The sequence below is a fragment of the Dermacentor andersoni genome, chromosome 3 (assembly GCF_023375885.2).
Source record: "Dermacentor andersoni chromosome 3, qqDerAnde1_hic_scaffold, whole genome shotgun sequence".
Taxonomy (NCBI): Eukaryota; Metazoa; Arthropoda; class Arachnida; order Ixodida; family Ixodidae; genus Dermacentor; species Dermacentor andersoni.
The window spans coordinates 174029353-174055875 of NC_092816.1; the positions used below are offsets into that span (position 1 = coordinate 174029353).

At 46.6% G+C, this 26523-nt stretch overlaps 1 protein-coding gene across 2 annotated transcripts in view; it reads left to right on the plus strand.

Moving 5' to 3' along the window:
- Positions 1-22879: 22879 nt before the first annotated feature.
- LOC129383074 (uncharacterized) overlaps positions 22880-26523 on the plus strand; it is a 136124-nt gene continuing 132480 nt past the window's right edge. For both annotated transcript variants that reach the window (XR_008611012.2, XM_072287358.1), the window contains exons 1-2: positions 22880-23575; positions 24095-24394. Coding sequence is in view for 1 of the 2 variants with exons in the window: in XM_072287358.1 (XP_072143459.1) it covers positions 24365-24394 (30 nt within the window). In the remaining variant the exon portion in view is untranslated. The remainder of the gene's footprint in view (positions 23576-24094; positions 24395-26523) is intronic.

Consider the following 26523-nt stretch of genomic DNA (forward strand, 5'->3'; position numbering starts at 1 on the left):
AGCAGAACGGTGGACGTGCGTTCTGCCTTAATGTGCGTAATTTAAAAAGGTGAACAGGTCGGGTCACAACCTGCAACTGCTTTGAGACGTACTCACCCTCCCTGATGGATTAATGTGAGTCGCAGAGTACAACTCGGTAGCTGAGTTGTTTAATCTTTCCCAGGTTGGGTAGCACATCGGAGTGGTGTGTCACTTCTACAACTCTGAGATTTCACTTTTTGTTGTGACACACACGCCTTCCTGTAATGAAATATTCGGAATAACCCTTTGTCCAACGGTTGGACATATGTCAAGGGCCCAGGATACGAACCACCTTCAGGTCAGTATCAGCTTGCAAAGAGGCAACTCAGATTAAACGTTTTCAAGCGGACAGGCTCTTAATTATCATGAGAAAATATTTATTCAAATGTCCTTCCTTGCCATGGGATGAAAGCTCACTAATAAGCATTGAAATGTTAAGACAGGCTGTTAATGTAAGGTTGCCGCCTTTTACAGCCTCCTAAATTAAAACGTAAGGTATGAATAATATGTTGTTGCGTTAAGTGTGTAAACAGAGACGCCAACGAAAGTCCTAGTCCATTTCCCAGTATTCATTCAATAAAAATGTAGCACGTCTACAGTGTTACGTTGTAGTCGTGAGAAGAACAAATGCAGTTCCAAAAGAGTGAATCGCGAATCTAACTCTTTATGAGACGAGATTGCGTTGGAAAAAAAAATGACACTCAAAGCACGATGGCTGCGGTGCTTCCTCTGAATCTAACCTACGGATCCAGAATCAAGTCAACCCTGGATAGAAGGGTTTCGTGTTAAGTGCGCGTAAACTCGGAGCCAGAGAGGCCGCACCACGGGTTCTTTATTCTTTGGTCAGACTGCAGCCGTGACGAAGCATGACACATTTCGTTCTGGCGTCATTGCCAGTAGGTTCTTTATGCTATGCCTTCGCATTCCTGCATGGCTTGCCGCCGCATTTACTTCATCACCACCGAGCCGAGCAATCTGAGCAGAGCACAGATTGGCGTGTGCCTCGTTTTTACACTAGGTGTTCAAGAGATCGCTCGTTACTCGCGCTAAAGTAAAGGCTGCGAGGAATTCTTGTACATTGCAGCGCAAACTTGGGCGCTCAAACGTGATCGAGAGTGTTAGCTAGTATTCGCTTCCCGCACGCAATTTAATTTAAAAAACCCTCTCTTGCTATTGAACCCGTGGCAACATTATGGATAACCCGCCGTGGTTGCTCAGTGGCTATGGTGTTGGGCTGCTGAGCACGAGGTCGCGGGATCGAATCCCGGCCACGGCGGCCGCATTTCGATGGGGGCGAAATGCGAAAACACCCGTGTACTTAGATTTAGGTGCACGTTAAAGAACCCCAGGTGGTCCAAATTTCCGGAGTCCTCCACTACGGCGTGCCTCATAATCAGAAAGTGGTTTTGGCACGTAAAACCCCATAATTTAATTTTTTAATTTAACATTATGGATGTTTGAAATATATGCAGGCCCGTCTTGAACCAAGCGATAACATTGGAACAGTGGTTACATTCTAAAGAAAACTCATCCAAAAAAGATAAGAAATAGCGTACAGTTGCTTCAAATATTAGCTGGAACATAGTGCTCGTGGTGAAAAGGGCCCCCAAGACTACACAGCTGCACCGACATGCCAACAATTCAAGAGCTAAACACCTTCCGATTACTGGTATTTATCAAACCAGCATTTCGCGGTTCAGTGTAGCCCTGTAGTGCAGGGGCCAGTTCCACCACGGGCACTAAGGTCGAAGCTCATATTTCACGTGACGGTGCGTATGTCAGCAATAATTGTCCCAAAAGTCACAGTATTTTCTTCTTTTGATGTTAACATTAGACCGCCAAAATATATGCAGCAAACCCTCATCTTAATATATAAGTACGTTTTGTTCTAACGTACACGTCTGTGCTGATCCATACATTACAAAGTGCTAAAATGTATTGAATGTTTTCCCCCGGCAGCTGATTTTATTCCTGATGATGCCACGAAAGCGACCCTGATGCCATCAACGCTCAGAAATCTAATTGGGAACGCGCACAGTGTTCTCGAACGCCTTGTGTGATGTACAGCAGCGCTGAGGCACAGAGTTTCTCACTATAGCACCTAGAGGGAAATCTGGCACCACCGTCTACGGGAGTTTCTTAAGGGGGCACCGTGCCGTCATGGGAATGACGGTATATGTGTCTGCGAGGCTCGTGTTGGCTGGTGTTGTAAGAGGCTTCGTCTAAAACGTGGATATGGCTACACAAATAACGCGTTCTCAAAGTAAAATCTTCATAAAATGTTTCCGTTCACGCATATTACATTGTTACTCACCTACAATGCATGACCAAGCGAAGAAAAGCAACAACAGAAGACTTAACTGTTTCAAAGCTAGCGCGAACCTTGTTGTCTGTCCTCCAACATTAGCGGCCAGCTGATACATTTTACGTAACATATAGTCGTACACGCAATAACAAGTTCTCATAGTTAAACAAAACATGTTTTCGCGTAATAGTAAAGCTAAAGCAGCTTTTCACGTGCTGTTTTAGTAGAAAATGAATCATTGTGACAGACGGAACAGTACTTGCCAAACGCGTCTTCAAGGTTTGCTGTCTCTCCGAGAAAGATGCCAATCCGAAGTCACAATATACCGGCATTCCCATGCATACCACAGCGCAGCAGCGCCAGATTTCCCTCTAGGTAATGTAGTGAGAAACTCTATGCGCTGAGGTGCTACTTGTATAATCTAGGAGAATCAGTTGTAAAGGCGTTTAACCTCACATGCGTTTAAGCTCGCGAACTTCATTTGCGCCAAGAAAACATGTCCAAGCTTTCACACTTGCTTTGTCAGAAGCCTACTGCACCATGAATATGCCGGCTGCTTTTAACTGCACGAAACAAAACTATTAAACAATATTAATGTAGGTTAAATCATTTCATCATACGAGTGCTCGGATTTGTAACCTCTAGATGGGCAGTACGTTGAGAAGTTGTGTGCGTAATTAACGAAGCTACATTAAATAAATTTTCAATAATTGATCTTAGGTGGCTAAAGAAAATCAGTAGTATAGAGCCCGCGCTCGATATTATCTACCCGAGTGAAGAAATTTTGATTAAACATGCTTCTGTAAGAGCTATACGAATAAAATTTTCCAATTAAACGCTCTTGGAAAGCGCAAATAACGCAGAAAGAGAACGTATGTAAAGTCACAGAACGGCGCTCCAAGACGGGACACAAAGTAGGAACCATACAAACACTGTGCTGGCTGACAGCGTGAAGCGCTGTTCTTTATGTGATAAGGAACCAAATAGCCCGTCCGTGAATCCTTGCACACCTGTTAAGTCAACCTGACCACACCTAGCCTTTTGTGTTGTTGTCATCAATAGTATAGCCCCGTGAGCATGTTCCTTGTGGCCAGTCCGCTTTCGATTTTAATGCACGCTCTATTTTGGAAGGCAACCAGTTTATAAAGTTTTAATGTCAATGTAGCAGCGACCATGTTCCACCGAAAGTTTGCTTGGTCGCAGGAGCGATGTATGACGCAATGATGGTGCAGATTTAGTGCGTCGCTGGCATCAAGACAACGCGCTGCCACCGAGGGAGCGATAACGAAAGTGAACAAATTGTTAAGTGCTCACAAAGCCGTGCCGATGGTGACGCTGCCATCGTGACGAAATCTGGGGCCGGTATATTGACGGCTGAGGCGGGTTTTTTCTGTATTTTTTTTTTTCAGCGAAGCTGTTAAGGGCTCATAGTGAAATATTTAGCGCGCACAATCGACAAGAACACAGTGAAGGGGAACACACGAGCGCTTAATGCGCTCATGTGTCTCCCTTCACTGTGTCCTTGTCGTATGTGCGCGCTAAATATTTCACTATGAATTCGTACCAACTCGCCCAGCTATCACTTCTGCTGTTAAGGGCTATTTTCCAGGCTGTCGCGTCTGCGTGTAGAACGAAATGCCGAAGATAGTGCAGTACCGGGCCCACCCACGGCGGAGGTGCAGTTCGTCACTAAGAGCCCATACAGAGCTTCGCAGGTCATACTTCAGCACAGACTGGAAGAGAACTGAGCTTTTTGCATTCATTTCGCTTTCAGAAAGATAATGCCATAAATAGCCCTTTTAGTCTTTCTTGTCTCGTAGATTTAAATATGCGTTTAAATAAGCTCTATATCCCATTCATCCCCCAGAGTAGGCGTAAGCGGGGAAGTGCTCGCTACATTGCTTGCTCACACTCACACAAGCGTGCGCGCGCACGTTTTCACACGCTTGTGGAAACGTACACAGACAGAGATGTGACACATGTTCACCCGCATTCGCAGTAACACGCGCCCACGCAAGCACACACACACAAAATATACGCACGCAAGCACACGCAAATGCGCATATGCCGGCACACGCATAAACGCAGACCTGCGCGAACACGTGTGCACACGCATAATACTTCCTCTGTTTCCCTGCTTGTTCCCCGCATGTCTTGTGCTGCCTAACAAAAACATGCGCGTGCAACCAGACTGAATGACACTTGCTCTGCGATCACCGCTCAAACCCCAGCTGGAATAAATTTCTTTACAGTTTAAATTTGGCGCTTCTTCAAGTCCCTGTCCCCTCTGCTGAGAAGGTGCAAAAACATTTGCTCCTGTCTTGTGACACAACCGCCTATCCCCAAACAGAATACTGCTTTAACAAACCACCAATCTACCGACTAAACGACATAAATTATTGAATTATTATGCCTAAGGGCATGCTTCTGAATTAAAAAAAAAAGGTAACATAAATGCATATATTGTTCCAGGGAACTACTCCTTGGCGCAGACAGCGGAAATTTGTTGTTACTCAGCTAGCATATGGAAATAAAATTCTTTAAAATTTTGCCCATTCAGTTACGCATGTGCATTGCCGTGAAGTTCCACAGCATGGTGAAGGTGTAATGTCCAGAATTCCTAAGTACATCCATGCTACAAGGCACGATAGTTATTTTTTTTACGTAACACAAGGACATGCACATGCTTGTTGTTATATTGTCCAAGGAATAAAACTTGATAATGAAAGCGATAACTTAAAAAATAAGCAACCCAGTGCTACGACTTACGGAAGTAAACATTGGAAATATAATATTTGAAGAGCACTTCTGTGGAAACCAAAACTGAAACCAAATCTTATGTTTTGTGTTTTGACCATCTGGTGGGAGACTGTCGAACTCTATGCTACGTGGCGTTAAAAAAATTATCGCGAAGCACGGTATCGAAGCACTACCAACATGATGCAGAACGACAGGTGCGAGCGATTAAACGTATCCGCCGCGGCTTCCAACACTTCCGCAAGTGATACGCTTGGGCTTTTACAGATACCACGTGAACTTGCACAATTGGGTTTCAAAAATTGCTTTTGGGAACAGTGTTTTGCCATGCGTAGTTAGTAGAGATAAGCATCAATCGAAAGCTGCGTCTCCGGACTACATACGCTGTAGCGGCTAGCTATTACTTTATCAGCCGTAGTTTTATCACACTCTACCGTCATTATCTCGAAAATTGAGCACAAATTCTCGTCATTTCCATAGGCTTCCATTGCTGAATCTTTAACCGCTCTGGGAACAAAATTCTTGCTTGCCACAGAAGGATCACTGCATTTGGCTCGTGTGGATTGTCTTCTAGAGCATGTCTGTCACCTGCCTTTTTCAATAATCGACCTGCAGCGTGAGTTATTGCAAAAAACCCGCTCGTTCCCGCACATCAAGAGGCCCAAGCTTCTTGATGTGCTAGTTGGTACGTGTCCAGAACAGCTGGATATGTATGCATGGTCTGGTCGTCTAGACCGTATAGCTTCGTTGACAGTCTTGCAAGACGTCGCAATACCTGCAGCTCTGAGCAAATTAAAGACATTGGCCCCAAAAAATGTGGCCCTCCTAACGGACTCACAGGCCGCGTCGCAACAACTCTACCGTGGCCTACCGTCCACGTTCCCACGCAAATCAGTAGCCCTCGTGAGAGAACTCGGCAACAAAGGGTTCCCGGTAAATTTTTTGTAAGTTCCCTGTCACACTGGCATTGCTGGCAACGAAAAAGCTGATGCCCTTGCATACTGTTACAATCGGGCAGCGGGGTAGTGACCTACAGCCTCTCCTCGCCTGCTACGACGAATCGCTTCAGATGCCAAGAATGTGACTCACTCCGGCAGACTACCGGCGCCGCAAAGCGAGACACGTTTGGCCGACCGAGTATCGTTAGCTGGTTTGTTGTCGCCTTCACGGACCACTTGGAGCAAGCAAACTCCTATAAAGGGGTGTACTTCGTCGTTCCCCTGCGTGCTCCGGTAATCGTCATGGTCGTTTGACAGATGCCGCGGCTAACTGCGGAGTCAGCTCAGCAAACAAGACTTGCCAGCTTGAGTCAAGCGTGACAACTCCTGTCTACGAGATCCCACTCCACTCGGTGTGTTCACTGAAACAAAAGTGCGGGAGTGAGTGTGTGAACCCCCGCCCTGAAAGGCAGGTACTTTGACGACTTTGAACGTTCGGACTGAACGAATGGTGGATGGCAGGGAGGGCAGAGCGTGTTTTATGCAGCCGTTTTCGGCTGCTGCGTTTGCTTCGTTTTCAATCATGGTTGACTGATGAAATGTAACGTTCTCCACCTTTCATTGAGATACTGCAAATAAATCCAGTATTGTTTTTCTCGATGAGAACGAGTTCGTCCCTTCAACAACTTCCTAGCGTGTATGAGTCGGATCACGGCATGGGGCAGCTACCCGTTGTGACATGCCCGACCACAACTTTTACAATACGCAGCGCTCCGTCATCCTCCCAAAGTCAAGGGCCCAAATAACAGTCAAGCTAAGGAATATGACATTAGAAATCCCTGTAGGTCACTTTGGTGTCCATCACATATGCCACGCGTAACCAAGAGATTTCGTCGTGAGGAAGACTCACTTCTACATCGAAGAAGGACAGGGTCTGTTAGTACACCATGTTGCAATCTCACCGCTGGCACGAGTTGTTGCATCTGGGGTCGCAAGCCCCAAGGGTAGCGTTGGCCTGGCGGCCTGGGGCACAACTAGAAGCATCCGAAGGTCCTGGCAAAGCATGAGTCGACTGCTAACAGAACAACTTGTTTATTCTTGCATCGCAAAAGAGCGGCCGGTCAGGTCGACCGAAGTGGAGAGACGGGAGAGCACGTTACTCAACAGAAGAAATCGGAGCCTCCCTCTTGGCGTCCGGGGGCAGCTGCTTTTATACTCACGGAGTTGAGGGCAAGAAGGAACGCCTCGATAGAGGCGCACGTGACGCGGGGCATGGACACGCTAAGAGACACGTTGAGACGAGTAGGTGACGCATCCGCCGGGCCGGCGCCGGTCAGACCTCCTCGCTTCACAGTTGGGGGAGCTCCTCTCCCCGGCTGCCGCGCTTTGACAAGCGTGGGCACCAACATGCACACACACACACACGCACACACGAAGACACGTGGCATTGAAACATGCCTGGACGCGCTTGGCGGGGAGGCGTTGCGGCAGCGCTGAACAGGCCAAAATGTCCTCCGCTTTGAATGAAGCCCCGGCGTCCGTTGCATCCGCGCCGGCTATACCGCGCGTCGTGGGCGAAACGTAACAACCAGCATGATTATTTAAGATGGGCCACATTAATTCTACGAACTGTAAGACATCCTACGAGACAGGAGACATTGAACGCTTCCTGTGGTCGTGCCCAAATTTCTGAGACGGCAGTGACGCTCTCCTTAAAAATCTGCAACAAAAGGACCTTCCACATACGTGTCCGCAACACCTCGTGGTAACCGAAGGACTAGTTATTGCCCGCAAAGAAACATCACGTCTCGTCATCGAATTCTTAAGAGAGACTGGTCTGATCAACACGGGGGAAACACCACAGTAATTTTATAAGAGACGCTCGGATGCAGCAATGGCCGGCCTTGATCGCCAAGTTAAACCCGCCTGTTAAACTCACCGCTCATACGGCGTTAATATAACTGAGCGAGGCGGATCTTTATGCTTCTTTATACCGAATGCACCGCCTCTTGTTTGCCGTTTGACGCAGAGGCAAATAGTGCATCTTAGAAATGGAGAACTGTGTTGGCAAAGCAACACGTACCGACCCACCCATATACATTGCGAATATACAGCGTAGGGGGACGTACAGATGTTGGCACAGCGCTGCGTCGCCGCTTGCGGCTTATTTCGTACGTGCCATGCGTAGTGAAGTGTATAGTTGATTTCAAATCGCTAAGGCCAGCACTAAACTATAAAAGCAGTTTGGTTCGACTTAACTGAGTGCACGAACTCGACGGCGCCCGGCTTAACCTTCGCTGAACAGGATGGACATTGGCGCAAACTTCATGGGCATGACTTGAGAGGATTGAAGCTCATGTGTTTCAACTTGATAGGCGTGTTTGGCTCATTTTGAGCACGATTAATTATATATACAAGCGAAGACGCTGTTGGTATCGTGTTGTCGGTTCGATGGCCATTCGCGCGGGGTGCGGTCGAACGATGGTCGGCACGCTGATTTTGCCGGTGCCGTCTACAAGAAAGCCCGTCGCAGTACAACTCGCGCTCGTCGTTTGTGTCATTATTGGCCTGGTATGATAAAATGGTTTCGGTGACGCACAATAGTGGGTCAATCGTTGGCCCCACTGAACCCACTACCCTGGCACAACTCTAAAAGCCACCAAGACCAAGTTTAGCGAAAGTTAGTGGCACGTTACTGAAACTCACTGTGCAAAGTTAAATGCGGTAGAATAATTACTGAGCCGTTCGAATGAATACTGAGCCGTCGTTTTTCTCCCCCTCTATTTTCATGCTTCATAAGGCGTTCCTACTTGGTCTCAGCAATGTTCTCAGTGATCTACACAAGACAATTTATTTATTTAGATTTGGCGGAGATAAAGCGCGAGTTATGAGCAATATATACGCAAGATTCAAAGACAAGGGTCTAATTATTTATTTATTTATTTATTAGTATTACCCTCAGGGCCAGAGGCATTACAGAGGGGAGTGGAACATACGGAAAAAGACACTATACAGGTTTTTCTTCTGCTAATACAATGTTAGCTGAAACGTGAAGGAACAAAAATTCAAGCAATTGACCGATAACAAATCTAATTACATAGTTGGTTAGTTACATTGCAATACACTTGTGTTTAAAACATTATGAAACTGGGAATATTGAACAGTGGACGTGACTGCTCCAGGAAGGTGGTTCCAGTCCTGTGAGGTGCAGGGTAAAAATTATTGATAACATGTTTGCGTTAAGCACGACATTATTCCCACCTTTTGTGCATGATCGAAACGAGGGGAAATGTATGATGGAGGAAGAATAAGGTCGTTGTGTAGGGCGGGACTGTAGTATATCTTGTGGAAGAGACATAGGCGGGAAAACTTGCGGCGGCAGGCGAGTGACGCAAGCTGTAGGGACTCTTTCATTAAAGTGATACTGGCAGTACGACTGTAGTTTCCTAGAATGAAGCGGACAGAGTTATTTTGGACAAGCTCGAGGGCAGAGGTTAATATAGCAGTGCTGGTGTCCTAGATTGAAGAGGCATATTCGAGTTTACTTCGGACTAAAGATTTGTAAAGGAGGAGTTTTAAAGAAACAGGAGCAGATGAAAAATTGCGCCGGAGGTAACCTAACGAGCGGTTTGCATTGCTAATTATTTTGCTAATATGCAGAGACCAAGAAAGAGAGGAAGTTATGTGCACACCCAAGTAGCAATAGGATGTTACGGATTGGAAAGCGGAATTCCCGAGCAAGGAGGAAATGGGGCAAGAAGTTGTACGGGAGATGCGTAATACCTTACATTTTGTAGTGTTGAGTTCCATCAGCCAGACTTTACACCAGTTAGATATACAGTTGATATCGTTTTGAGGGATCGTAACATCATTTTGGTCAATAATTTCTCGGAAGACTACGCAATCGTCGGCGAATAAGTGAATGTTAGAGGTCACGCATTGCGGCAAGTCATTAATATAAATGAGAAACAGGAGAGGGCCGAGCACTGAGCCTTGGGGCACGCCAGAATGAACTGGCTTCAACGGGGAATTATAAGTGTTAGCAGACACGAATTGTGAGCGTCCGGTTAGAAAATATTCGATCCAGGAGAGAAGTTTCTTATCAATGTTCAATTTCCTTAATTTAAAGAGAAGTAAACTGTGGCAAACTTTTTCAAAGGCTTTCGCGAAATCTAGGAAGACACAGTCAGCTATAGAACGACGATCAAGAATTGTATGTAGCTTGTTTGTAAAGGAAGCCAACTGTGTTTCGCAGGAAAGAGATCGGCGGAAACCATTTTGAGCCTTCGAAAAGAACGAGTTGGCATCAAGGAAATTAACAATGTTTGTGTAAAGAACATGTTCGAGGATTTTACATGGGATACTAGTTAGTGAAATCGGGCGATAGTTTAGGGGTGAATGTTTACTTCCAGATTTATGAACTGGAACCACCTTGCCGACTTTCCAGTCGGATGGCAGTGTGGATTCATCAAGTGATTGTTGGAATATTTTGGATTGCATAATACTAGAATATATTTTGGTACGTTTTAAGAATTTCGCATTGATAAGGTCAATTCCTGGGCTTGAGGACACTTTCAATGATTCGATAATTTTTTCGATGCCAAGGGGTTGTATAATTACTGGATCCATTGTTAGAGAGTCAAAACGCTGCACGTTGGGAAGTGTTGTAGACGAGGCTATAACAAAATTACGGCAAAATACATCATTTAATACCACAGAGCAGTCGGCAACTGGAATCGCATCACCAGAAGAGTCAAGTAACGTGATTTCGCTATTACGGTCGGGGTGAATCGTTCGCGAAAACGTTTTTGGGTCATTACTCAGCATAACTGGCAGAGTATTTTGTAGGAAATTATTACGAGAACATTTCAGTGCGGAGACATAAGCATTATTCGCTTTCACATATGCATCCCATCGCTGCTCGGAGGGAGAATGCTTGGCAGAGCGATAGAGCCGCTTTTTTTTGTTACGAAGTCGTTTTAAATTCGAGTTATACCAAAGTGCTGTTGTATGCGAAGAAATAGTGCGCATAGGTACGTGCTTGTCGATTAGTTCATGTACTTTTCTTGTAAACACATTCCAGTTAGTTTCGGTAGTACGGCTTTCAAAATCATCTAAGAAAACGTTGAGAAACGTAGACAGTTCGTTATTAATAGCTTCAAAGTTGGCTTTACTGTAATTACGAAGGGACTTTTTGACTCTCCGGTTTATCGGCTGACAATATTTTACTTCAAAACAGAGCGTTAAATGATCGCTAATACCTGGCAGATACGATAAATCAGAGACCATGGGTGCTATGCAGGATGCGCCGAGTTTCTCGTTCACCCGAGTTTTACCCGAGTTTGCTTGACGGCAGTCAGTGAACGGAGATAGCGTGCAACGCGCAAAGGCTGCAGGCAAAAAAATATGTAGACAAAAAGCCGCGTATGACAACATGAGCGCACCCTGCGCGGCACGCTGTTTCCACGTTTCAAGCGCAGACGGCTGCACAACGAAACGCGCCAGCGCCGCGTATTGTTATCAACGGATTATCGCAACTTAGCAATACCGTGACTGTCCCGCTGTCTGTCTGCACACTTGCCGTGAGCCGCTTGCCACGCCTTTCCCGGGCGCGTCAAGGGCGTGCCTCCTCTTTCGGCAACTATCTTTATATCCTCGATCGAATGCGAACAGGGTACATGCGGCGCATTCTTGCACATACGCTTTCGCTCAAACGAATACGTTAAAATACAACAAATAAAATAACGAACATTTTTTATTTCTTTAAGTGTCTGTTTTTCGTTTTGAATGCTAGAAATTTCGGATGACAAACGGAGATCGAGCAAATTATTAAATTTTGCACTTCTTGCCGCGAGTGGCGACAGTGAGGCGAAAGCTTAGAAGCGGATACAATGAAGTAGGTCGCACGCACGAGGCAGTTCATGCGGTGAGAGGTCGCCTAGGGGCGCTACAGTGCTATTCTCAATAAAGTTAGTCATTCAATAAGGTCAGTCACTCTTTCTCTATTAGGGGAATAGAAACGCAGCGCCGCGGTACGACTGTTCATCGCAGGCGCTTTAAGGTTCCGCTTTAGCAACTATGCACTAGTCACCGATACGGGAGGAACGGCTGTCGGTGCAAAATGGCAGTCCGTCGGCTCCGTAGTGACGCAGTTCAGGGAAAGTGTACTGTTTATCTTTGTGCGTGAAGCCTCTGCGATGCATTGCGAAGAATTGCGTGCTTCCCAGCGACACAATTCATCGCTTATCATCGCTTGCCCAGTGAAAGTGCCTCTGAGCGCATGTACGCAGTACTTGAGTGTTTTGTGCACTCCAAGGTGTTTGCGGATTACCTCTGCTGGAGCCAGCAGCGATCACAGATGGATACCGTAACGACACCGCAGCAATCGCATTTTGGCAGGTGAGGGCTCTTGTGTGCAGTTATGAAATGAGTCTTCGAACGGAGGAATGTGTTGGACCTGTCGAGTGCGCAGTGCTTGTGATGAAGAAATGCCATTGCACTGGGTCTAGAAAAGCGAGCGATTCTCGGACGCTGATCGTGTTTACAACGCTGTGGCTCCGATACATCACCGATGACAGAGCAGCCATCTCAAACGACTGCTGCGATACGCACTCCTCAGCATCGTCGTTACCCTCGGCGCATCGACGCCTTGCAAGCAGCTACAGTGACGTGCCGGTAATTATTTACCGTGCGCTACGTCGCCACAATGCAGGCAATGAAACCGTTCTGTGTAGCCATCTCAGCCCGAGAAGCCAGCGACAGTCAACGCTTTGTTTTTGATAGTAGTGCGCAGTATACATCACCGATGACAGTGTGTTGTGCGTGTTTTATGTCGGTGGTGAATATTGTTGATGCTTCTCGGCTCGGCACCGCGTCGCTGTTGCCGAAAGATAAGTTGGGCGTGGCCCAACCGTGGTTGGTGCGCGCACAAGAGTTACATGCCTCGCGCGGGGCGTGACCTCTGGCTTTGATTGACAGGCGAACTCGTGCTAAACTCGTACATCGCGAAACCCCCTCCGAGTTCAACTCGGGAACATGGCGGCGGCAGCAGCAGCCTGTGTTATTGCAGCCAGCGGCAGCAAGCGTCAGTATGACCGTCTGGGCCCGTTCACGTACATGACCGCCGTGGAGTTTCAGCGTCATTTTGGCCTGTCGAAGACATCAGTGCGCTGGCTGTGTGACGAGCTACGCGAAGACTCTCGTCTGTGGAGACAGCGTGGCGGGCTTCATTCGCTCACCGTTGAAGAGCAAGTCCTCTGCGCCCTCCGTTTCTACGGGACTGGGAGTTTTCAGGGAAGCGTCGGCGCCGAGCGTTACATTGAACGTCATCAAACTACTGTGAGCCGCAATGTCAGAGATGTCTGATGCGCTTATTGAGGCGGCAGTGCGGAAGCGGTGGCTGGCTTTCCCGAAGACTGCGGCTGAGCGGGCATTTATAAAGAAACGCTTCTTACTTCGCGGAAACATTACGAACGTAGTCGGGTGTGTCGACGCAACGTACGTAGGAATTAAGGTGCCTTCAATGTCAGCGTTGCTGTGATCAGCATTGAAGCAATGTCTAGACGCACCATATTGCCAAATTTGTCACTTCTCTGTAGCCGACTTAAATTGCGTTTCCGACGTCACACATGCGGCAGCCTATGATACTGACTTTTTCACTGGTTGCTGACTTTTTACCGATTGTTCTACTTGTCTTTCAGGGTGCCTTCCAAATGGCTCACTTTTTGGGGGAAAGAGGTTAATGAAGTATAAATAGATAAATGGATATCACAAATTGTGTGAAGTACCCTGTGAATGCTAATCTCATTAAGAACTTCTGTTTTTTTATGAGATTACTTAGTACTTAGTACAACTTACTTAGTATGCATAATGCTGAATTTTGGTCATGCGTCATCTATCGGCCAGACTATGAAACAGCAAGGCATTGCACAATTTGTTGCAGTGCGAGATGCGGATGTCGCACCAAGCCGGTTGTGCCTATGCATTTATGGCAAAATGAAAATGCATTGAGAATCTTAGTGTGCTGGCTTGCATGAAGAAAATACTTCAGAGTGTTTGCTGTTTTCACTGTTGGTGCATGTGCCAGTGGTTCAGTGTATTTCTTTTGGGGGGGGGGGGCAGCGTTATTCTGTATGGACAAATCGTATATTTTCGTCTCATAATAGGGCTCTAATTCTTCAGCAGTAGAACGTTGCAGATCCAATGCTCTGCAGAACTCGGTGTGCGTGAACATGTCGTGAACCACCAAGGCAAAATTACACATCGGGAGAAATGTGGTGCAGATGCCAATGAAAAGTGGGTCTTTAACCCGCCATGATAAAAATAAAGATTGCAGAGCGAATAGACCTTTTGTACAGCTTTAGAGCAATGATTACACAAACTGTGACATGCTCAAACGTGTAAAAGCTTGCCGCAGTGCCAAAGTAGGATGAGCGATATGCAGCATATTTTGGCATTGAACATGTCTTGTAAATGCTATTTTTATTGTAAGCCTCAAGCCTCGCTGTCACGCCTTTCCCTCCGGCACTCCCTTTACTGAAACACAGCTCTGTCTTTCTATTGGTGTCATGATGATGATGGTAACGGCAGCAGTAAGGCTGGTTAATGCTTGCCCCTTTGATTCCTGCGAGTTTAGTGGTACAGAATATGGCACGTGCATACACCTGTGCAGCAAAATTTTATGCTTGCAGTGATTTGTTGGAGAGCTAATTCGTGTTGGGACATTTCAAAGATGTGCGCCATTGTGGCTTAATAACTAGATCATTGGTGAGGTTGAAGACTCGTTGTATCGGTATAGAAGCTTGAAGCTGAATTGCACCACAATTCGACGGGACACAAAGAAGAGAAATACACACAGCAGAACGCTCTGCTGTGTGTGTTACTCTTCTTTGTGTGCCATCGAATTGTTGCGCGGTCCAACTTCAAGTAGAGCATTGGGCCTCTTTTGTGCAGGACTGAGGAAGTGTGAGCTATTCGACACCATGCCAGTGCCTTGCCACACAATTATGCAAGTCTGAAGGTTTGCAAACAAAGCTTTGCTTTCAAATCCACCTGCTCATGTAATACAAGCACTGATTGAAAGAACCATCATACAGAAATAATGGTGAAATGAATGGCCTTTGAAAATTTGTGTGTTGACACTAATGACATAATAGGTGCCACAGCAAACTCAACAGTTGTACTGGACAGAGCACTTTGTTTCCTATGTGAAGCACAAGCTTTGATTACATGCTGTGCAGATAACCAAGCTCAGTTTGTTTTAACGTGGTACACAACATTCACTGTAATCTGTTTTTGATTCTAAAGTGCCAAACACCACCTCTTTTTCAAGGATGTCATGGGAATATTTGGTGAGAACTGTTTACAGCCCCTCATAATGGAAGTGTGGCCAGCCAGCTTTGCTTGGGTGCCTTTATAGATTTCTGTTCCTGATCATTGTGTGCTATCAAGTTGCTAAAGTCTATGCAACCAGTGCAAGGAATTACGTGATTCTATAGTTGGATACATCTTTAGGAGGCCGCAGAATCTGAACTTCAACGGCAGGTGAACACAAGTCTGCACCAATGGGCGCACACTCTACACTGACGTCGTGCCGCTGGACGCACTAATACCTGCTCATGGAGAGAGACTATTTCTTTAGACGTGGAGGCAATCGGCTGCTGCGCTTTGGTCATCTGGGCGGGGCCTCTCCTGTCTTGTGAAGTTTTATCCGACTAGAGGATGCCGCTTTTCATACAACAAAAAAGGACAAAGTGTACAATTATTTGGCCTATGAAATGGATACATCACAAGTGAGCTATGCATGCGCTTAAGCTGTGTGAAAATTAGTACATGCAAATATATGACATTGTTAAAGAATATGTGGTATCGAACATGCATGTAATGGCACGTTTAAATCGGGGAGTGTTGCATTCATGTGCACAGTCTATAGTTGATAGCATTATTAAGGTCATGCCGTTTCCTGTCTTTTCATTGTGAAATACACACACCGTTCATCTTGTGGCTAATCAACACCCACTGTATTTTTGCACATAGAAAGAACAAACAGCACAATGACGTATATGCTGCATTAGTGTCTTTTTCATTTACACGGTCCAGGTTGTCTTATGTGTTTGCCCAATTCGAAGAGACATCAAGTGCATGTTACAAGTGTCCTAATATGCACAGCACAGTGTTTACTGCAATAATTTTATTCATGCTCTTGAATAAGAAACAAAATAATAAACTGAAAGCTCCTTTATAAGGTGTGTTCTGGGGGCTCGACTGGAAAGCAGTGAGTGCACTGATCCTACTGTTGCAGAGCAGCCCTCTGGACCTTGCCACACTGTCAAGAGCATGTGCCTGGCACTCGCCTACTGCCACCAGGCGGTTGAGTGCCTCCAGCAGCAGAATGTGTTGCTGCAAAAAAAGTGGATTGTTGGAATGAATCAACTGCATACAAACCATTATTTACAAATAAAAATGCTCATTGCACTATTGGTACTAACTGCCCTTGACTGTGGAAGCCTTTAGTGTATGCATAATAAAACAATTTGTCGGGACAACATTGCTTTATTTTTCATAACGGGTTGTATTTTTCAGAGCCAATTGTAATGTTTATTAGTGTGCCAACAGCTGACGTGTCCTCGAACCTTTACGAGCCTCTACTGTCAGCACCACAAAACTATTTTTCTTCACTGCAAAATCAATGGCGCTCCCTACAATCCCGTCTTATGCGAGCTGATTGCATCCTATGCCTACAAACATCATATTTTTGTCCCATTACACAATTTTCTACCATCCTCGGCTGCATTTCTCTCTCCTTGACATCCATTCTGTCACGCTTATGTAATCACCTGTTATAAATTGGCAACAAGTGATTGAAGATGTGCATGGCCTGGCCACCGATTCCATTTTTTTTTCTTAATCTCAACTAGCATATCAGTTGCTACGGTTTACTACGCCACTGTCTTCCTGCCTTAATGCTATCTCCAACAATTTTTGTTACTTCGCTTTCTGCACAGTCCTCGACTTCTCAAGTTTCTTCGTTAACCTCCAGGTTTATGTCCCATATTGCATAACCGGTAGAATGCAACGATTCTAAACATTTTTCAAGGATATCGGTAACGTGGCGATCACGATTCGGTAATGCCTCCCATGTGCTGTTCAACCCATCAAATTTTTGTATTAGTTTCCTGCTTTATATCAGTACCTGCTATTGATATTTCACCTGGATAAAGATACTCTTCCATAGATTCTGCGGGCTGAATGTCACTGATGAACTTCTGTTATATCACTAAGTTAGTGAAGGTTACCTTTATCTTTTCCATATTTTCGCGGGCCCACGCACATGTAAAAGCACGAACACTCATTGGCTCTCAATGCCTTTTTTAAACTGCAGGACATCCAGTTCGTTACTACGAAAGCGACTTAATCCGTGCACTATTATTATGCTAAATATGAAACAGTAGAAATATACTTATCTGCAGTTTGTCGATGCCTCCGTCACTGTGTTGGTTGCGAGATCCATCGTCGGCACCACCTCCTTGTCGCATCGTAGCTATATCGGCTGTCTTCCTTTTGCACACACTATGCAATATTCGTGACGCTCGCAGTCACGCAGAGTGGAGGAACTCGGCGCACTCACAGAAGCAGCACCGGATAAGTTGTTTGTTCAGGATTGTGCTGTGAACAGTAGGTACGCGTTGCGATCTGTAAAATCGCCTAAGCTATTCGCAGTCATTCGGGGTGCACGGAAAGATTGCTCACGGAGGAACAGAACTATCCAAGAAATAGTGGTCATCGTCGAGCCTGATCGCAACGTCGCGCACTGCAAGCTCGTTGTACGAGTTTGTTTACACTGGGCCTCTTCGATGTTTAGCGGCCATGCTCGCCCGATGAATGTATGTGATGACGCCACCACAGCGTTCCCTCGTGGTATAATGCGAAGCGTACTAAATTAGAAAATAGTCGAATACACATTCAGTGTACATCTTGTAAGCTTTAAAATGCTTTTAAACCACGTTAAACTAACTAATAATATTGTAATAAATGCATTTGTTTTATAACTCGCTTGTGCGTGTAATGCACTCGGTGGAACGACAAACAAGTGAAAGAAGGCGCGACCATGCACCGACGGTATGATCACGTGAGCCCCAGTTTGTCGACCGCCCAGAAGGCAACGCCCAAGGAATGATAGCCACCCAGAGTGAATCTAGATAAACCAATGAAACTGGAGACTTCTCGGAAGATAAACTGTGTCTCGGTACCATTTGTGCTTTCATCTTGGGGTGTCGCCAGAGCTCGTGAAGATCCCGAGTTTCGCCAAACTCGGCGCATCCTGCATAGCACCCCATATCAGGACAGTTCGTTAGTATAAGGTCAAGCGTATTTGCCGTATTGTGCGATAGCCTAGTAGGTTGGGAGACAAGCTGATAAAAAGAAAATACCGAGCAAAAATTAATAAAGTCAAAGCTTTCTGATGAAAACGGTTTCAAAGCCGGGGGCTCAGAAGACCAGGAAATGTTGGGAAAGTTGAAATCGCCCAGGAGAAAAATGAAAGCGTTAGGATGACGTGCAATAATAATATCAATGGCATCATGTAAATGGGCAGCAAAATTTGAGCAATTATTGGGTGGACGATAGCAAACCCCAAACACAAAGCTTTTATGGCAGATGTAAGCGTGCGCCCATACAATTTCTAGGTTAGTTTGAACAGGAATATAGGAAGACGGAATATCTCGCAAAATAGCCAACATAACACCGCCGCCTACACGTGATTCACGGTCACAGCGATAAATGCTGAAGCTAGGTGCGTCATGAAATATTTCGTTGTCAGTAATGTTTGGGTGAAGCCAGGTTTCAGTGAGCGCAATGATGGATGAATTACACGTGTCAAGAACTCATTCAAGTGACTCACGCTTATTAAGTACGCTTCTGACATTTGCCAAAAGTACAGACACACTGGGTGCCGGCAACAAACCCCCACGTCCCCTCGCGCTTACGCGAGGGGACGTGGGTTTATAATTTTATAAAGTGTGGGATGTGACAACACGAAACTTAAACTTTTATGGCAACTGTTCACAACAGACAGCATCGCTGGAAAGTGGGTTGTAATTCTTCAATGTAGCACACATTTGATGTCTCTTTTATGTCGATTTATGTCGATTGTATTTCGTTGTACGATAACCGCGACAATGCCATTACCTAAACCAGAGATACATTGTAGACTTAAAAACCAAATACAACTCTTTCTTTATTTATTAAGGTTGTTTGTACCAAATGTGCATTCTTTATGCGCGCCACATTGGTGCTACTGGGCAAAATCAAATACCTCTGTCAGCTACTCATTGTTATTTGTCCTTGCATCGCATTGACATTTTATACAGTTGCAATAAATAAATCTAAGTGAAATAATTTTTCGCGCCCGTATGGCTGACCATGAGCGGTTAATAAATTTGTTTGTGTCGGTTAAAAGTAAACTGATAGACACATTTCCAGGCTCTTTCGCTAATTGCTGTAGTAATTCGCACTATATATATATATATATATATATATATATATATATATATATATATATATTGTACCGACGTGGGATCGACGAGTATGTGTAGCAGCACCGCCAAGATACGCACTTTATCAGTCGTCCAAGGGAACAACAACAACGTCGTCTTCGTTTTCCCCGCTTCACCTAAAAACCCGCGCTACTTCAGCGTCGTCCCCACTGGCGCATACCCGCTGAATTATGGTTCTGCCAAATATAGTTGTGTCAATATATATATATATATATATATATATATATATATATATATATAAAGTGAGAGAGAGAGAGAAACGTCAGATCGTTGATCGCTTTGCGGTGTATGCCTCTCCTCTCGAGCAATTGTTTGTACGCTATGGTCAGCGCAGCAGCAACAGCCATCGTCTTTGCGAAGCGGCTCGCCTGGCGAGCGTGTTTTCTCACCGGCATCAACAGCGTCGGGAAACCTAATTGTATGTTTACTTAAGAGGGGCACAAATGTGCAGACAGTGAAAGTGTTCACGAATATAGGCGCTTTATTACGAGCTGGGGACCGATCGTAAGAACTATCGGCCCCGCATCCGACGGCCGGCGAGCTATAGTCCCAGCAATCGCCAACTTGTGTGGCTTGCTCCATCGCTACCCTCGGCATCGATAAAATGAAATCTATTGCAACTACAGCGTGACAAGTGTGTACACGGTGTGATGGTCAACATAGCTACATTATTACGAGCTGCCTGCGGTCGTGTCGGTAGCGCCACCAATCTCGTATCCGGCGGCCCAACGGCCAGCCGGCTCCTATGGCCATCGGCGGCTGTCAGCGGAGCTAACCCTGCCGTCGTGGCCGGGCTGAAACGCGTCTACGCTGCTCGCATAGACGTGGTTTTTAATCGCGTAGTTTGTGTAAAACGAGATAGCTGCGAAAGGAGGTTTGTTTTCACTTTCTTTGAGAAGTTACGCAGTATTTCGAGCGATCATGCAGGGGCACAGGTTCTGGACGGAGCTACGCGACACTCGTTAGTTCGTGTCATGCGCCCCGAATCGTCGTAAGCGGCAAGTCGCACTCCGACGCGTCGAACGACGCATCACGCGTAAATTCGCACTGTGTGGAGCCCACTCATTCGCTATGCGCGTTCACGCCTTTATTGCAGAAGAAACCGTCGCGGGGCAGTTCAAATTACCTTTCGCCTTCTACCACTTGCAACATCCAGTTTTGTTGGGCCAGTTTAACATAATGATTTTTACAAAGGCCAAAATCTGCTTTTCTATCTGTTATTTACTGGTCTGTAATCACCGTTGTTACTTTAGCTATCTTTTCACTAGATTTACCGACTTCCTCCTTTGCCTAGCGACAATGTTTTCTATTTCTATCGGCGACTTTTTTTAGCGCCTTCGAAGCTAGGAAAATTGTTTGAAGTATGGCCTTCTTGAACTCACTTGGTTATTCAAATGCTACATGTGAGCATCTGAAACGTGCTGTACGGATGCAGAGGCTCCGTGCCCATGATAAAACAACGGTTTCCTTCACATTGGTAGTCTTTACAGAACAGTGGTTATCCCGGACTTTGCATAGTACCCGGAATCTTTGTTGTTATTTGTTTTTCAGTCTTAAAAGAACGATTTAATGAATTTAAACGCTGTGGATTCTCCTGTTTTACCATATGCATTCGATTGACGGACGTTCGTAAGCTTAGCAACAAATTAAATTACCAAAACTATTTTCAATAAATTTTACGGTGAAATTGAGAACGCAGCAGCAGGTGAATAAGACAGGTCAACTATATAAAAAAGCGTACCACTCACAAACCTCACAACCTCCGCTCAGGTTTGTGAGTGGTGGCGCTGGCTAACACTTACAAGGTTAGTTCTACTAGCGAAATATAAATTCCCAAGAAAGTGGATAGGAAAACGGCACCGCGATAGGTCAATTGGTTATAGCGTCGCGCAAGTAAAATGAAGACGTGGGATCGTTCCCCATCTGCCGTAAGTTGTTTCTTCACCCACTTTCATTGCCAAAAATTTATCGTTGCTTTAATTCAATTAGGAAGGATAAGTAATTTCCGCTACGTTCTCCTTGGTGTCTTTGTTTGCTAGCTTTTCATGAAACGACAAAGAGGTGACACAGAATTTCGAACAAAGGTACGAACACATTTATTGTCTTGATCGGTGGTTATCACGACGAAACGAGCGCACACAGCGTTATTTTTATACATCCGCGTTCATTCATACTATACATTCGTTATAAATATTCGTGTTTTCATTTCGCGATATATTGAGGCAAACAATTTGAGACCGAAATTAGCGCACCTACTGGCAGTGGGCCAGTGCCATCAGCGCCTTCGCAAGTGGAGGGGCAGTACGAGATTGACTGATTTATTTATTGATTGAAAACTTTGTTATTCCAACGAGCTGGGTTGCCCGCCTCTTAATCTACACGAAGGTAGGGGGGGGGGAGGACGAAGCAGTTCCCGCGCGTTGAGGACGGTGAGTCTTCACGGCCTCAACGGCCAGGCGGATTGCTCGACGCTGGTCGTCTTCAGCCTCGCTCTGGAGCAAGGCCTCCCAGACTTCTCTACTGTCAATGTTTTCCTTGGCCCCTGGGTAGCCAGCACACTCCCATATTATACGGTTTAGAGTACCTTTTTGCTTACAAATTTTGCAGAGGGCTTCGTTATAGTCCCTCGTCTGTGGTAAGTAGATCCAATGTGGTGATGTATAATTCTTTCCCTGGAGGCGCCGCCAAATGCGAGCATCCTCCAGAGAGAGAAACCGATGCGGAGGCGGAAAGATTCTTCTTTCGGCTTTGTAATGATCTACAATTTCCCTGTACGTGATGATGCTATCTTTGATCCAAGGAACTGGCTGCTCTAGAGTTGCCCGGTGGTAGAGTGCTCGGGCGAGCTCGTGAGCGGCTTCGTTGCCTGGGACTTCTTCATGAGCCTCCAAGAGGCCCTCCAAATTCTACTCAAAAGCTCTCCTAGGAGGGACATAACTTTTATTTGGGCAGTACGAGAACGCTGGCATGATGAGCGGCAACGGAGCCAGTTGTGGAAGAAGGCGAACGCGCGATTAGTGGCACGAGCGCGTTCGCGCGGTTTGGCCGAGGGGCGCAAAACAACCCAACTGCGGTAGAATACGACGACAAACGCGCGACCAGTGGCAAGAGCTATTGCTGATGATGATAGTTGTTGCTCACACAGATTTGTTGGCATAAGCGAAGAATGCACAGAACCCTAGACATGAACAGCTTCGCTGTAAAATAAAAGGAAGTTTCCTTCGGAGACACGCATTCAGTGGCGACGACCACGGGTGTACTAGGGTTTCTTCCCCTAGCATACCTCACGATCCTTGGCGTCGTAGTGGGTTGTGCCACTTCTGTTCCTGCCAGCCAACCAACGGCCGCTCGAGACTCCGCGAGAATGCAGCTCGCGTCTCGTAGCGTTCCCCTTCCAACGTTCCATCGCGCACCCAAGCCGAAATGCGAACTTCTTCGCACAGCAGCCTCTCGGACGAACATGCTTCGTGTTCGACGCGTGCTGCAGCGCAGGTTAGTGACCGGCGCCCAAAGGGACCCGCGCCCTTTGACGAGCCCGCCTCGCGGGGCTCGCGTAGCCCTTCGCCTCCGACTGCGCCGCCGAACAGACGCCGCTTTCTCGGTGCGCACACCGCGACGAAAGGTCGCCGAAACAGATTGTCCCGCAAGAAGTCGCGTCGCAGGAGGAAGAACCGACGCACAGCAGGCGGCTCCCTCTGGACCGGCCGGAGCCTCGGAGTAGACGTACCCTCGCGGACACCGTCGGTTTCCACGGCCAGAGATCGCTACTGCGCCGGAGGGCTTCGCTCGAAAGCGTCCGGTGGCTGGACCTGCCATCATCCGACATCAGGGGACGATTCCAGGACACACGCACCTCCCCGTGCGGTTCGGGACGCCACCCCCAGTGCGTAAGGCGTCGCTCGCCATTGGGCCGGGAACGCCGGCAGGACTGCAGGCACGTCCGGAACCGCGAACTGCGCCGCTTGGCGCCTAGACTCACATCGCATTCCAGCCGCAGACGCGTAAGTTTCCACTGGACACGAAATAGATAAGCATTTAATCGGTTAAGACTGACAAAATGTTCTTTTAAAACTCTAATTTACTTCATTTCGCTATATGAGGACGATTAAGTAGGCAAAGAAATGAAGGCTAATCTTATTAAGTATTATTACGTAGAGTATTTTATATTATTTCAGTATTTGTGGTGGCAGTGTACCAGTTCCCGAAAGCCCCAGTTCGGTCCTATAATAGGCGCCTTCAGGATATAATGTAGTCCACGTTTGCAGAAAAAAAAAAAAAAACGTGAACTAGGCCCGAGCAGTTAAAGCCCAGGAACGTAAGGGTGAGTTGATGCAGGGGTCGTCACCAGTATTTAGTTTTCGCACTTTTTATGGCTTGTCACGCATACTCTCGCGGTACAGAGTGGCTTTCTTGGTAATATATTTTAGGCGCGTCATCTACTACAGGTCAATTTAATTTTCTAAGCAAGTTCAATTTATACCGCAGTTACGATGCCACGCTCACCGCTGATGTTCTTCCAGGTGCTGCTGCTATCATTGTTGGGCCAGCTGTCTCCCATCACGCCGGCACCGCTACGGCTGGTCATGCCTCAACCTTCTTGGTGTCCTGATGCCGCAAGGAATTATGTGACTCCATTCTCAGCCAAGTGCACCGTATCACCGCACTCACCACTGCCAGTTCTGGAAACTACTGTGTATGCAGTCCGGCAACATGGAACGGCGTCAGCTCACCCAGCAGCTCAATAAGGCGCACATTTCACCGACGCAACGGGCCACGGCACCGCAGTTACGATGCCACGCTCACCGCTGATGTTCTTCCAGGTCTGTCAGTATGAAATTTTGTGTTACCGTAACGACGATGTTTGCCTTTTCGCGGTGTCTTTGGCCACCCAATTCTTTCAAATGTGCCCGTGCTGCTTTGATGTACAGTCAGCAGCAAAAGTTTGCGGGATCTCCAGTGCGTGGCGGAGCGACGCGAAACTGCATTGTGGCGCCACCTGCCGCAACCGCGCCCAGTGTCGAGGCTAATGGCACTTTTCTTTGCGCATGTCTGTCCTTTCATTACTGTCAGGCATGTCGCATCGCTTGGTTCCCCGGGATGCCGTAGCGGTGCGCTTATGGGACTCGCAGAAGTCGCTGAGGCACCGTGTGGTAATTGCAGCTAATCTCGTATGGCTGGCGCGATGGACGGAGTTCACCGGCGCCTTTTGCGCTACGCGCTGTTGTCTGAATAAATGCTATCTCCCATGAAGCGTGACAGTTGAGCGTGGAACATTATTCTAGTGCACTTTCTTTGATGGGCATGTGCCACCCAATAAATCTCCGTCAACTGCTTGGCGCGGAAATCTTAGCCCATTCCCGAAAAACAATTCCTGGCCACCTTCCTGGCGTGACATGTCCGAGTTTCGCTTCAGTTATGAGGATACCCGTGGAGGTCGTCCACTGTGATCTGGATCATATTATTATCTACAGTCATCTGTTTCATCGCACGGCGCGTGGGTCCTCACGTTCTGTTACCGCAAAAAAAAAAAAAAAAATGATTGGCGCGGTAATTTATCGTGTCATCATGCTTAACTGTAGAATGCATACACCTCCAATGTGGCACCTGATGTGAAATAGGATAAATTACATGCCCGGGTTTGATTCTGTGCATGAGGCTACAAGAAAGCATTTGCAAATGTGAAAAATAAGCACCAAATCAATGGTGGTGAAAAGGATATATTTACACTGGGATGTTTTGCTCAAACACACACACACACACACACACAGAAAAAGAAAGCAAACAAGACAGCATGTAAAAAACTCTATGGCAAGTGCCAGTTAGTGGCCGGTGTAGTGGCCTTCTGAAGCTATGACTTCGGCAATTCTTTGTGGCATTGACGCATACAGCGCCCTTACAGTCTCAGTTTCTGCTCTTAGTGCGTCCCATGACTATTGGATTGCTCTCCAAAGAGCATCGGCGTTGGGGATGCGATGACTTTGGGCAGCGAGGCGCCTTTTCATTATGCCCCACAGATTCTCAATTGGATTGACATCCGCGCCGCTTGGAGGCCATGGCAAACGCAGCACACCGCAAGAGTCGAGAGTAGCTCCCGCAAGGCGCGCAGTATGCACTGGGCTACGGTCGTGCTGCAGCCAGTAAAACCCGTCAGGGAACGGGCCGTTCAGGGCGTACGGCACCCGGGTCTCCTTAATGATGTCGCAGTACGACTGAGCATTAAACGTTCCATCGATGCGGACTAAAGGGCCAAGTCCATCTTTGCTGATGGCTCCCCAGACGGCAACGCTGCACCGACCACTCGACAGCACACACTGCGTGTACTCCGGTCGGTATCTAAAAAGAACGAGAAAAAAAAACTGCCATTATGAACTGCGCCATACCTACGGCGAGTACAACATTTATCGTCACAGACAATAGGCTTTCTTAACAGAATTCGGCAGGCGAAAAGGAAGGCTAAACTATTTTAAACTGTCATGACTGTTTGCCCTGTTGAGAATTGGGTGCTTTTAAGAAAAAAAAAAACATTTCAACTAAAAAAAAATGCCTGCGTGACGAGAATGCTGCTAGCTGAGCTGCTAAATTTCTCTATGAGGGCTGATGAAACAAATACAGCGGGCATATTTACTGAGACCGTAACCTTAGACAGTACTCTTAGACAGCTTAGTATTGACTTAGACAGTAAGCTGCTCGCCAAAGACAAATTGCAGGTTCCACTTCGTTTTGCAGTACAGAGTCGTATCTTACATTGAAACACTTTGTGTTAAAGACGTGAACAGCCATACCTGCAGTTCAGAGGCCGCCAAACACTCTGCTGTTGGTCCCACCTGGTGCAGAACGTGGATTCGTCAGTAAAGATGACTTGGCACCATTCTTCAACACCCCAATGCTCGTACGCCCTAGCGAATTCCAGCCGCTGCGCTCGTTGGTTCTCTGTTGAGAATGGCTTTTG